Source organism: Numenius arquata, chromosome 1 (genome assembly GCF_964106895.1).
Source record: "Numenius arquata chromosome 1, bNumArq3.hap1.1, whole genome shotgun sequence".
NCBI classification, from domain to species: domain Eukaryota; kingdom Metazoa; phylum Chordata; class Aves; order Charadriiformes; family Scolopacidae; genus Numenius; species Numenius arquata.
Genome location: NC_133576.1, coordinates 129,713,817 through 129,727,736, shown reverse-complemented (window position 1 = coordinate 129,727,736; position 13,920 = coordinate 129,713,817). Strand labels below are relative to the sequence as shown.

At 41.2% G+C, this 13,920-nt stretch overlaps 1 protein-coding gene across 1 annotated transcript; it reads left to right on the top strand.

The window, feature by feature from the left end:
* The first annotated feature begins 665 nt into the window (after positions 1 to 665).
* Positions 666 to 12,737, top strand: MED17 (mediator complex subunit 17). The gene is made up of 12 exons (XM_074150695.1): positions 666 to 911; positions 1,229 to 1,395; positions 1,739 to 1,958; positions 2,458 to 2,594; positions 2,696 to 2,780; positions 3,892 to 4,044; positions 4,867 to 4,997; positions 6,048 to 6,232; positions 6,795 to 6,932; positions 7,562 to 7,679; positions 8,976 to 9,135; positions 11,033 to 12,737. The coding sequence occupies exons 1-12, from the start codon at positions 680 to 682 to the stop codon at positions 11,236 to 11,238; spliced, it is 1,932 nt and encodes a 643-aa protein (XP_074006796.1). The 5' UTR covers positions 666 to 679; the 3' UTR covers positions 11,239 to 12,737.
* The last annotated feature ends 1,183 nt before the right edge of the window (positions 12,738 to 13,920 follow it).

Below are 13,920 nucleotides of genomic sequence, written 5' to 3'. Positions count from 1 at the left end.
ACTCCGGTGGTGGTTTACTTCATCAGGTGGTCGTATCCCCCTCCTCTTCATCAGTTGTCCTCTAGATGAACCCGGCCCACTTGGCAGCCTTCACAGCCCCCTTGACAGCCTTGTCGGCCGAGGCTGGTTTCTTCGGCCTCACCGATACTCCCCCATCCTTTAAGCTCCTGTTTTGAAGGTTACTTTCCAGTATACGTTTTCTTTACTTAAGATAACATTCTGCAGAACAAGGACATTTCTGAAGATTAAGTAAGTAAGTACAATTTATGAGACTCTACTACCACGAGGCTCCCTTTCAGTACACGCATACTGGCCGAAATATACAAAATAGCCGAAACAAAATTTATGAACCGGTCTCTTCCATCCCTACGGAATGAACCCGGCTGGGGGTTGGCTGTGCCGTGAGGGGGAGAAGGAAAGCGGCCGTGTATTGCCATGGGCGGTGGAAATGTGGCAGCAGCAACGCGAGGCAGCCCCGCCGCTGCCACCGTCCCCTCAGGCCGGGCCGCCGCTCGCGCCCTCCGGAAACAGCCGAGCCCGCCCGGCGCTGGCCCCGCCCCCTCCCGAGCGTCGTCCGGAAACAGCCGAGCCCGCCCGGCTCTCGCCCTGTCCCTTCCCGGTGCCCGTAGCCGAGGCGGGGTGTCGTGCGCTGGCCCGGCAGTGGGGGGGCCGCACCAAGATGGCGGGCGTGCCGGCGGTGCGCATCAGCATCGAGTCGGCGTGCGAGAAGCAGGTGCAGGAGGTGGGGCTGGATGGCAGCGAGACCTACCTCCAGCCCCTCTCCATGTCCCAGAACCTGGCGCGCCTGGCGCAGCGCATCGACTTCAGCCAGGGCTCCGGCTCCGAGGAGGACGAGCCGGGTTCGGCGGGCCGCGCCTGGGCCGAGCCGAGCGAGGCAGAGGATGAAGAAGGTGAGGGGCGGTGTGTCCGAAGCCTGAGCTCTGTGCCCGAGCTGCAGCTGAGGGAGGCCTGCCGAGCTGTGGGCTGACCGGCCTGCGGCCCCACGGGCGCTTGGGCCTGGCCTACCTTTCCCCGTGGGTACCCACGGTCGGGATATTCGTGACCGAGTCCCAGCAAGTTACAGTGAAAGAGTGGAAAAGGATAGACCCGCATATCGTGCTGTTATGTTGTATTTCATGACGTTATGATCACTTTGTGGTTTAAGAATGACCCTCACACGGTATCTTTTTACAATCCTTTGTTTTCCCTTCTTCTGTTTTGTGTTTAGGGTTGGTCAAGTTTCAGCCATCCCTCTGGCCTTGGGATTCAGTGAGGAACAATTTAAGAAGCGCTCTGACTGAGATGTGTGTGTTGTATGATGTTCTGAGTATTGTCAAGGATAAGAAGTTCATGACTCTAGATCCCGTTGTGCAGGATCCCCTTCCTCCAAAACAGGTATATTCTACTTAATAGTGTAGTTCTTAAGACTTGATGCTGAAGGTTTTATTTCATTGGTATTTTTTGTGTATCATATATACAAGATCTAGTAAAATGTTCCTTGTGATGTGCTTTATGGGCTGGGGGAAGGCTGAGAATGGGAGGTGAAGCTGATTTCAAAAGTCTTTTTGCTGAACCTGTAAGTCAAAATGTTATTTATGGCTATAGAATAATGTCATGAAAGTTATTCTAAATAAGTTACTGAATACCCAGCAAAACTAAGTTATCAGTGACTGTCAATTAGTTGCACTAATAATATTTGGAGAATTAAGACACAAGAAGTTTTTCTCTTTGTTACTAGAATCCTCAGTTTCTACAGCTGATTTCCAAAAAGAAGTCATTAGCTGGAGCAGCTCAAATTCTGTTGAAAGGCGCAGAGAGATTATCCAAATCGGTTGCAGAAAACCAGGAAAATAAGCGACAAAGAGACTTCAACTCTGAACTGCTAAGACTGAGACAGCACTGGAAGCTGAGGAAAGTGGGAGACAAAATTCTTGGCGATCTGAGCTACAGAAGTGCAGGTATACAGTAGGATCTTTTGTTTTTCTCAAAAATGGATGTTTATCTTTCGCAAATAACATTTTGGACTGGGAAAACGGAATATTTTAAATAACAAATAATATCAGATAATAAAATGTTATTACAGTTATGAGACATAATTCTAAAAGGAGGAAACTTGTTTGATTATCAGGAAAATATCCTGCCATCCTCAACCTAGAAAGCGATTTTAAAAGCTGACTGTGTGGGATTATAACACAGATTCCTTTACAGAAGCAATTCTGCATTGACAATGTAGTTGATCACTTGACAGGTAGACTGTAGGACTGAGATGCTGATGTGCTGAAATGAGCTTTGGAATTTACCTGTTTTATTTTAAGAATTCATTAAGACATTTGAGTCGAGTGCAACTGTGGAGGTTTGGAGACTTAGAAATGCATATTCTTCCAAAATAGAGGAATGAGCTTCATCATCTGCAGAAGATGCTTTATAGTATGTATGTCTTTGCCTTTCCTTTCTTAGGTTCCCTGTTTCTTCATCATGGCACTTTTGAGGTGATAAAGAACACTGACATTGACCTGGATAAAAAGATACCTGAGGATTACTGTCCTTTGGATGTTCAAATTCCAAGTGATTTAGAAGGATCAGCCTATATAAAGGTTTGCCAGAGAAGCTTTAGTAATGTAGCGTGGGGTTTGTTTTGTTATTTGTATGCTTTCAACAGAGAACAAATATCAAATAATATTCCCTTTTTGCCTAGGTTTCTATTCAGAAACAAGCTCCAGACATTGGTGACCTTGGGACAGTCAATCTTTTTAAAAGACCCATGCCAAAATCAAAACCAGGTATAGCTAGCTGTATGTTGTTTTCTGAAAACATTCTCAAGAAATGTGTTTGCATCTGATGTTTATTTCAAAATTCAAGCCTGAAAGAAGAGTGAGCAAGAATATTCTTATTTAAACTGAAATTTTCTGTGTAGGTGCTGCTTGGGTGTTGGAAAGGTAATGCTTTCAAAGTGTAGTCCTTCAGTTTTTCATATGTATAATCAATTTCTGAAATAAAATTACTAGGATTATATTTTTGGTATTCTGGAGCACCTTTTATTTAGTCATTAAGAGTTTGAGCACGTGACCAAAAGCAAACCAAGATACTGTGGCTCAACTGGACTAAATATCCATTCACTCTTAACTTTGCCCAAAATGCATCCTTTATTTCCGTGGCTTGTATGTTTTCTCTGAATCTGAAAGCGTGTTGGCAGCATGTGCATTTATTACCAACAGCTCACCTGACAGATAGTAGCTTGATTCATTTGACATGTGACAGTGTCTGGAAGTGTAAACCTTTGGGTTTCAAAATTCATCCTTAACTCCTTAGGATTAAAAAGAACTGGCAGGATTTTATTTCACGATGATCTGTGACACAAGATGCTTGTGCTGTCTTGATCATAGGCAGGATGTTGTAGTAAGTATATATTTCATAGGGTATTCAGGGTACAGTATGGAGCTCGTGTTCTTACTCGGAACAGAATCTTCCAAGAATTTGTGGCCTATAAATCCTGTGAAAGCATGTACATGAATTTAACATTATTTGGAGGTTTGTTGTAGAGTGAATTTAATAAAGCTAGAAGTGTCATTGAAAGTAAATTGTACCTTCAGAAGCAGGGGTTCATAAGCAGAGTTCACAAAAGGCCTGGGAACGTAGTATGCAGTTCCAGAAGGGAGTGAGTTGCAGTTCACAATATGCATATATATAATATTGAAGTAAAGTGCACTAGTGTTATCTTAAAGTGCTTGCCTAACTGAGATAAAGTTCTGAAAATGCTCAATTTGGATAGAAGATACTGCCTACCTGATCTTAGTGATTACTCACAGCTACTGCACAATTTCTGGTATCTGAAGCTACCTTGGTAGCTTCTTTTTGCTCTTTCCTTCTGCAAACGTTGATTTATATTTTCAGGTTCTCCACACTGGCAGACAAAGTTGGAGGCTGCACAGAATGTTCTTCTCTGTAAAGAAATTTTTGCCCAGCTGTCACGGGAAGCCGTTCAAATTAAATCACAAATTCCTCACATTGTTGTGAAAAATCAGATAATCTCCCAGCCTTTCCCAGGTAGGAAACTTTTTAAGACTTCTTAACCTACGATTACTTGCTTGAACGCGAACTGAAATTCTGACTGATAGGGCCTTTCTTACACTCTGTTCTTAAAAAAAAAAAATAAAAAAAAATTGAATTTTGCTTGCTAAGTATAGAAAAATTAAAATAATGCACTTCAGTTTCTAGTTTGCTCTTACTATGTGGATTTCGGATTGGTTTTGTTTGTGATTTGTGTTTTTTGACAGTAGCACTTAAAGCTGTCAACTGTAATGCCACGTGCACATTGCAGTTTGGAGCTGTGCATAATTTGTTGCTCCTGGATAGCGTGCAGGTGAAATTTAAGACTTGAGTTAATGGGTCTTCAGAGGAACGAGGGCTAATGCTCTTCAGTGAGGATAATTAAACAGCATAAAGATGGCTCAGAGTTGGCTGGTGAATCCTCTGTTCTTACAAGGAGTACACAACTGATTATATCTTGTGAAGAACTGTGTTTCTGGATTGCTTAAGTTTTGGATGATGGTAAATCATTCCTTCTTTTGGGAAGGAATGGGGTTCTGGGGACTCTTCTTTTTGTGTGGGGTTGAGTCATAGAAATTGGTGTGAAATGCAGCTAGTGAGTGAATGGTTGGCCTGTCAACGCTTCAGCGAGTAGCAAGTCTTACTTGCCTTTGGTGCTGTGCTCTTCAACGTCACTCTTTGATTTTTCTCCGATAGAGTGAATACTGGTTGTAGAACTCCTGACTATAAAATGTGAAGTAAAAGTGAAGTGCTCAGTAGCCTGCTTGACAATTGCCAGTGTCCTCATTTATTATTTTTTATTTAATCTGATTTGTACAGGTTTGCAGTTGTCAATTTCTCTGTGTCACTCTTCCAATGACAAAAAATCACAAAAGTCTGCTTCTGAAAAACAGAATCCAGAGGATCATCTCTATGTTCTGGAACATAATTTGCATCAACTTATCAGAGAGGTAATGTGTTTATGGTAGAGAACTGAAGAGTTTTGAGGCTTTTGTTCAGACTTCTACATAGCGCGTGGCACTGTTGTAACAACAGAGTGCCACTAGAGGCCAGGCAATTTCTATTCATTCATGTAAGGCAACCTACCGCACAGTTTTAGTATATGTGGGTGGTTGGGGAGTTCCTCACTGAGTAAAGAATGTTCTTTGCTTAACCTCAGGCCCGGCTGCTCACTCCAGAAAAGCCATGCAAGGTTTTTCCAGTAGAGCACATCAGTTTCCCTTTTTCCTTTGTGTCTAATTAGTCCTTGTCAAATACTTTAAGTGAGTACCTGTTCAGACCGTACTCCCATGAAGAAAGAACCACCAGTTACCATAATAACTTTGCTTCTTTTGAGGTGCACTTTTCTGCTTCAGTGTTTTTAGATTCTCGTACAATCTAGCAGAAGGACCTGGGGTAGAAGGTTGAGCTTGTGTCTGATCAGGAAAGGAGCATGATTTTAGACATCAAAGCAATTCTGTAACTGTGTTCCAGAGAGTGTTCATCTCCTTAGAGCATGGCTCTGCAAGTCATGCAGCCATGTGAAATAGTCCAGTGCTTGAAACACTGAACTGGGTTTTGTGAAGCTTTGGCTCAGTGCCAGCTCTGTTACGAATTTCCTTTCTTGACTTCAAACAGGTTGCTAAATCTTTGTACCTCAGTTTTCATCTCTAAAATGCTTCCGTTATTTTTGTTTGACCACACTGTCTGTCTCCAGAGATGTATATAAGGCAGACTTCTTAGTAGGAGCTACTGCCATACCAAATTTTTGTTATGTAGCACCTTTTCTTAACAGTCCCTTTCCATAAGGTTTGGAAGACCTGGGTAAACAGGGAAGGCAATATGTGAGTGTGAAGCTGGCTTTAAAGTGCTGTCCAGTTTATAAAGTCAAAAAATTACACTTTTGAAAGTATGTACACTTAAAAAACTTGATGTGAAGCAGCATATTGTAATATATATATTATTTCTTGCACCTATATTATTTGGTCACTTCCTTTTATATCATCTGTTGTTTGTTGCAGTGTCACAAGCAAACCCTGAGCTCCACGGTGATGCCGCATCCAGCTAGTGCGCCTTTTGGCCACAAGAGAATGAGACTTGCAGGACCCCAGGCTTTTGATAAAAATGATATCAGTTCTTTACAGTCGAATGAAGGGCTTCTGGAAAAAATAATAAAGCAGGCAAAACATATCTTTTTGAGACGCAGGTAGGTCACAGGCTATTCTTGTTAAAGTTACAATAAAATGTACCATTATGTAGAGTACAACTGATCTTTTTTCAGCGTTCTTAAAACCAGCTAATTCTTTCATTGTTCAAATAGTCTTTATTTTTAAGTACTAAGAGCTAATAACATATCACAAATATGAGGAAACAACACTCAGCTAGTAAAAAAAAAATCAGATTTCTTTGAGATCTCTGTGACAGTTGTGATGTAAGATGCTGATAGTTGTCCCTACTTTTCTTAAACTGTGTAAATCCTTTTTATTATTCTTTGCTGTGTAGTAGCCGATACTGAGTAGTGATGTCACTTTAATACTTCTGCGGAATGCATGTGAAATACGCAGAGTAAACAAGTGTGCTTCGTTAGCACCAGACTGGTGCTGAAACAGAACTTTGATCTACATCGTTCTGTAAAAACTTGCAATTTTTTTGTGTGTGCCACAAAAAAATCCCCAACCCCAAACTAATAACTGACTCATTTCATTTAAAGAAGGTAACAGCACAAACTGTCTAGATTATTGTGGCTGGAATATGTCTCTGTCTTCTAGAACCGCTCGAACCATTGACAGTCTGGCTAGTCGCATTGAGGATCCGCAGATTCAGGCCCACTGGTCCAATATAAATGATGTTTATGAATCCAGTGTTAAAGTTCTAATAACTTCTCAAGGATATGAACAGATATGCAAGTAAGTGTGAAAATACATGTATCTTTCTAGTTGTAGAAGCATGCAACAATGGCAAACTGTATTCAAGTTGGGTTTTACAGGTTTAGAGTCTCTTCAGACAGACAAGTAGGAGCCCGTTATTTGCGTGTGAGTGTGTTTTTCTGAGTTCTAGGGGGAACAGGCACCCTAAGAAAATGTATTGACAGTGGATGAAACAGTTGTTTTTTCCATTTTGAGCAGTCATCTCTGGCTGTCTCCAGAGTGTGGAGCAAACGGTGGTCGCTGGTGCCGTTTGCAGTCTCAGTTCCAGGTTATACACGCTGCCCAAGTCTTGGCTGTAGGATAGAACAGGCCCTGAGTACAAACATTTTCTCCTGCACCTCTGGAAGGAAGCTTGGGCGCAGTGGCAGTGAGGGAGCTGTGAGGCACCTCGGGAGGCTCCTTGACCTGAACAAGCAGTGGACTAGGTCTGGGAACATGCCACAGAGTATGTCCCTGAAGTAGGGAGGGAGCTGTTGTGGTAACTGAAATGTTTGGAGTTGCTGTTGTGTTCCCATAGGCTTTGCACCATCTGCATCTTGCAAGTGAATGGGAGGGATTCTGTAAGTGTTGTAATACATTGTGAATAAATATGCATCTTGTCTTCAAAGATCCATTCAGCTACAGCTGAACATCGGAGTTGAACAGATCAGAGTTGTGCATAGAGATGGAAGAGTTATTACGTTGTCCCATCAAGAGCAAGAACTGCAGGATTTCCTTTTATCTCAGGTAGACTCGTATACATTATTCTTCCCTTTCTTGTAGTGTTTGGGAAACAGAAGTTAGAATCTCACCTTTATCTATGTAGAAAATGTTAGAAAACTTCAAATAGAGGTAGTGAAAATAGGAAGGTGGATGACTGAATTTTTCAGTGTGTTTGTATAGTGGCTTTAGCACCTGTTACTAAAATATAATGCCAATTTTTACTAAGGTAGTAGTAATAATAACTTCTTCCCTTCCATTTAAAACAACGTTTCTTTATGCTACTCGTTACAGGAGCGCTAAGATTTTTGCTTACTTCAGAGCAAGTCAGAGAGAGTCATAGCAGACAACAAGGTGTTTCATATATGAAACATACTGTAACCGAGTCCTATCTAGAGTAGAGATCTTAATGAGCCCACAATTACTGTCATTTCAACATTGTCTTGTTAACGTTCACTTTGCATCAGCCATTACTAAATCGGCTGATATTTGAATGAACTGTGTTTTCTTAATTGCTTAGAGCAAGCTGCTGGTTTTAGTCAGAAGTGACAGTCTCCCTACTATGCATTATAAATAGTCAAAATACAGGTCTTTAATAACAGTGGTTGGCCTGTTGCAGTTACATGAAACTCCATGACACAGAAAACGAGTTGAAACAGATTCTGCTGATGGTATCTCTTTTTGCTCAGGTATTTTCAGACTTGTTCACAGAAAACTGCTGAACAGTACTAGATTCTTCCTCGTTACAAGTGTTAAGTCTTGATACAGAAAAGCAGTAGCATTTAAACTTTTAAGCTGTTAAACCTTGATGCTTACACTTGAGTATTAATGGAGATAATCATGCATCTGAGAACCTCGACTTTTTTTTTTTCTGACTTTGCTATGATAATACTCTCACAGATTTTATTTATTTTACAGCAGAGGTCTTATTTCCATTCAAAGAAAGGATTATTTCAAAATCCTGTTTGTATCTCTTAGTTCTTGAAACCTAAATAAAGGTTTTTGGTAAATTGAAAGCAACACAATAAAATGCATAAGCCCATATATCTATGAAAAATTCATCTGACAGCATAGAGTGCTTAATGCAGTGATCTCTGTCTGCAAAGGAACTAGTCTAAATTCAAATAACACAACGATCTCCTGGTACTTATATAGCATATATGTTAAAAAAAAAAATTCCTCTGAAACTCGAGAACTTACAAAAGTCACTTTTATAAATAACTACTGTACAGCAGAAGGAAAAAGGTTTTTTAAAACCAGTATGCAATTCTTTCTGTGGTGTGCAAATACTAAACAGAAGACAAACTTCTTATTATCTTTCAGATGTCACAGCACCAAGTCCATGCAGTTCAGCAGCTTGCGAAGGTTATGGGCTGGCATGTGCTGAGTTTCAGTAATCATGTTGGTCTGGGGCCGGTGGAGAGTATTGGCAACGCCTCAGCGATAACTGTAGCATCACCAAATGGAGACTATGCCATTTCAGGTAGTGTTTTCTATTGCAAATGTATGGAAAAAACCTTAAAATTCGTAAGTGAATTCTTCAGGCTTTGTAAGTCTCTTCCTGAGATTGTTTCTAGAATATTTTGCTGTAAATTGACATTACTCTATAGAAGTCTAGAGACTATCTCTTTTGTGTATGGAATTGACACCTCGATAGAATCAATCAATACCTTGCCCAGTAAACCACTTAATATTAACTCGATTTAATTTACAGAGGCTTGAAAATATTTTTTAGAATTAGCACAGAAAAAATAGATTACAGAAACCGTCAAGATCCTGAGAGAACGGAACAAGGCTAACAACAGGATCACAACTCTGAACTTATGAGAACAGTTTGGTCTCTTCAGGGATCTTCTTGGAAGAATCCTATGGCATACTGGCCTATGGGTCAGAGAGAAGAGGGGTCCAAGAGAGTTGGCTGATTATTTTTTTTCAAGGATCACCTCTTTTAAGCTCAAGAACAGTCATTCCTGTGTGCAGGAAGTTGTGTAAAGGTGACAGATCATCTATGTGGATGAACAGGGAGCTCACGACATAATGAAGCTGCAAGGGTTTATAAGCAGGATCAGTTGACCTGGGAGGAAGACAGGGAGACTGTCCAAGCATGCATGATGGGAATAGGATAGCTACAGCCCATCTGGAGCTGTACCTGGTGAGGGATGTACAGGGCAACAAGAAGAGCTTCAAGAGGTATGTCAGCAGCAAAAGGAAGAATTGGGAAAATGTGGGCCTGCTCTTAAATGGGGAAGGGACCTGTTGGCACAGGACATGTGGAAACCTAAGGTACTCAATGCCTTCTCTGCTTTGGTCTTAAGATTGGCCTTCAGGAATCCCAGGTCCCTGAGACCCATGGGAAATTTTGGAGTAAAGAAGACTTACCCTCAGTAGTGGAGGATTGAGTTAGAGAACCTTTGAACAAACCAGACATACAGAAGCTCACAGGACCAGGTGGGACACATCCGTGAGTGCTGAGGGAGCTCGCTGATGTCATTGTAAGGCCACTCTTGGTCATCTTTGAAAGGTCATGGTGATCAGGAAGGGTTCTTGAGGACCGGAAGAAGGCAGATGTCACATCCTGCATTCAAGAAGGAGAATCTGGGGAACTACTGTCTGCTCAGCTTCATTGCAGTTATTGGGAAGATAAGGCAAAAAAACAGTCCCAGAAGCAAGTTTCCAAACGTGTTGATGACAAGAAGGTGATGGGGAATAGTCAGCATCAATTTATGAAGGAGAAATTACGTTTGGTCAGCCTGATAGTCATCTCTTTGTAGAAGGCTGGCTTGGTAGGTGAGGGGAAAGCTGTTATCTCCCTAACTGCATGTTTAAAAAACAAACACACACCACCCCCACCCCTAACATCAAAACATAGAACTTCCCATCCAAGCCAAGGGAACACCACCATCCCTCCACCAGTCTTGCAGAATTTTATGATTAAAAGTAACAGGTATCCTGAGTGATTTCATTCCTGTCTGTTTGAGATAAAGATACCATTTTGAGTGGATTTTCAATCGCTTTTTTCAACAGAATGGTGGGGAATACATCCAGGGTAAGAATTGGCAAAAATACCTTTGCCCTTCCTGGCATCGTTAGGGAAAAAGAAATGCATCTGTAAAGTGTACACCTGGGGTTTTTTTGTCAAATGTTTCTCTGGTTTGTTCTAGCCAAGAACATGCAGTGCTAAGGCAATAAAATCATACAGAAGTGGGGGATGAGAGAGGGGAAAATTCAAAGAGAAAAAAATAGTTAGGTAATTTCCCTTGTTTGCTTTCAGTGTGTTTGGAATTGAGTAGGAGTAATGTATAGCATACGTGAGGAAGGATATTTAATAGGAGGAATTCCTACAGTGAAAAAGTGCTTATAAAATTCTCTGTTCATCGCAGTACGTAACGGTCCGGAAAGTGGCAGCAAAGTTATGGTTCAGTTTCCACGGAGTCAGTGCAAGGATCTCCCCAAAGGCGATGTCCTGCAAGACAACAAGTGGAATCATCTCCGAGGGCCCTTCAAGGAAGTTCAGTGGAATAAAATGGAAGGACGTAACTTTGTGTATAAAATGGAACTCCTCATGGCCGCCCTGACTCCGTGCTAATACTCTGTCGGCCCCTCCGTGGAGGCTTTGAATCGTTGCTGTGCTGCGAACCATCCCTGCCCGTGCAGCAAAGGAAAATGGAACCTATGGGGCAACACTAGAAGGCAGAAGCAAATTTATTCCTGTACAGATGCGTCCATTGTAGTGTTTGTAATAAAACTTTTTTCAATGACATAAAATACAACTTTTTGAAAAAGTTCCTTTCAGCCGTATCTCTGCAGATTCCTCTATCTAGAGTAACATAGCTGAGTAATTAATGTATTTTTCTTTGATAAAACTAAATTCAATAGTCTTTCCTGCATGAAACATGTCTGCTCAGAGTTACTGCATTTCCCTCCATGCCCCTACCTTTTCTCAATAGATCTTTGCAAATATTTCTGAAAGAAGAAAACGAATGGAATTGAATTGTGCTATCGGTACACCTTTTAGTGTCTTATACCCCAGGGAATGGCTCTCCTTGTGGAGACTGATGGACTTGTTTGATTAGAAGTGGGACAACAGGAGGAGCAGAGCTCCTTTGTCAAAAATTAAAGCTAAACGAAACTTCAAGCAACAGCCTTCACTGTGTGATGTTCTTGAGTTGGGGCTTGATATGCCTTCTGGGTGACCCATTTCTGAGAGATGTATTCACTGGGTGATTTGTTTGAGAGTGTTACGAAGTTGCAGCTTGTGGCAAACGTCTTTTCTCTCTGATGGCTGCAGAGGAGCCTGTGTGGTGTCGTTTGCTTGTGTTTTCTGTCTTTTTTTTTTTTGCAGGCATGTAGAGGAAGGGGTCTTACTCTCCTTGCAAAATTCGCCTGATAATTTGAGTTTGTGGGTGACCTGTAAATTCACGTCTGGTTAGGAGCAGGTAACTCTCATGCAGCAGACCTTGGATCTCCATGCTTACATGCTTATGCTGTTCTTTTTTTTTTTTTTTCCCTTCACTGGCACTGATTATCATCCAGGGAAATTATAATATCTTCCTGAAGATCAGCTCTTTTGAGTTCTTTTAAAATAAAAAAAGTCATGGTTTTGTCTTTTTTGGTTGTAACTGTAGCCTTCTTGAAGCTTCTAGCAGGGTGCACACAAAGCTTTTCTTTTGTTTGATGATTAATTGCTAAAGGTCTTTTGGAAAGCTGTCTGTATGAACTAGTTCAGACTTCTGTCCATATTGTGTGTTATGAGAATGTGTGTGTGTGTATATATATATATATATGAGAACTTCTTGCACATAGAACATGTTCAAATTTAACTTCGTACTTGTATGGTGACAGTTGTTATTTTGCTGTATTCTTGAGCAATAAAGAATAGTTGTAGGAAGTATATATTAAGCAACTGCTTGTGGGAAGCTGCTGCTCCGTGTGTATCCACAGCAGCTGTTGTACTTCCCTTGGTGTTTGCCGGTGTGGAACATCTTGTTAGTTCAGTCCCTGGAAGTACTTGCTTCTGTGCAGCTGAACTATGAGAGAGAAAGGGTTTTCCTTCCACCTCCTGATGGGTTAGCCAAGACGACTTAGAAAAATGAAAAAAAAAAAAAAAGCTGAATAGAAGTTGAAAATAGTCTTTTGATCTTCTTGAAAGATGGTTGAATCTTAGGCAACACCTGTGATGACAGGGCCTGTTGCTGGCCTAGCAGAGACTCCACGGTTACAGGCAGAGAGGGGGTTTGTTCCTTACTGAACAGCACAGCATTTGTTTGCATCTTGTTATAATGAGGCTGCTTTGACTGTGTTGGCCACACAATGAGTCTTCTCATACTGGTAATTAGAAGATGAGCATGTGAAACGAATGTGTCTTAAGACTTCACTCTTGTGAACCTAAATCTAGAGGTCTGTGTGTAGTGACAGCCTTTTCACCAGATAAGCTCTTCATTACCAAGTAATAGGATCACCGTGGAGGTGTCAGCGTCTCGCAGCTGCAGGGTTTGTCCCCTCCTGAAAAGAAACAGCGGATGCAAGAGGACTTCTCTTGTGTTGCAGAAGTGCAGGCGCTGCCCATTAACAGTGAAGACGTTTCTCAAGACTTCCAGGCCCAGCTGCAAAAAAAATTTAAAAAAAAAAGAAAGGTTAGGGACCTGGCAAATCTGTCTCTTAGTGTTGAATACACGGGGATTCCTAATTATAATGGAAAACAGATTGATTAGGCTTCTAACAGGGACAGTCTTGAAATTCTTGGTGGTGCATCTTTGAACATGAAATGACAACATTAATGGATGATTAAGACCTTTACAATTGATTGCCAAAGCGATCTTGTGAACTTGGACATCTCTTTAATTAAAATTTAAATGGAAAATGCCTTAATTCCTTTGATCGCTTGGAATGCTCTAAATAATAAATTTGCTGCTGTTCTGCATGGAGTTTACCACTGGAGTAATAATAGCTATTAATTTCTAAACTTCCACTTTAAGAGCTTGCCAGAAGACTTTAGATGCTTCAGTCACCTCCAGTGTAGCAAACTGCTACAGCCGGCTTAGCCTCACCTTTTGTATATCAGATATTGACGTTAATGATGCGTATTGACAAACACCAGTTTCAGAAAATGTGACTATTTTACAAGTGTAGAGTAAGCATATCGAATTCTGTATAGAATTGGTGGGCAAGGAACTGTAAGTAAAGCAGTATATAGGCTAACTGTACTGTGGGTCCTCACTGAATATTCTTTGCATCCCTGTTAATTTAGGATATTACTACCTAAAAGCAA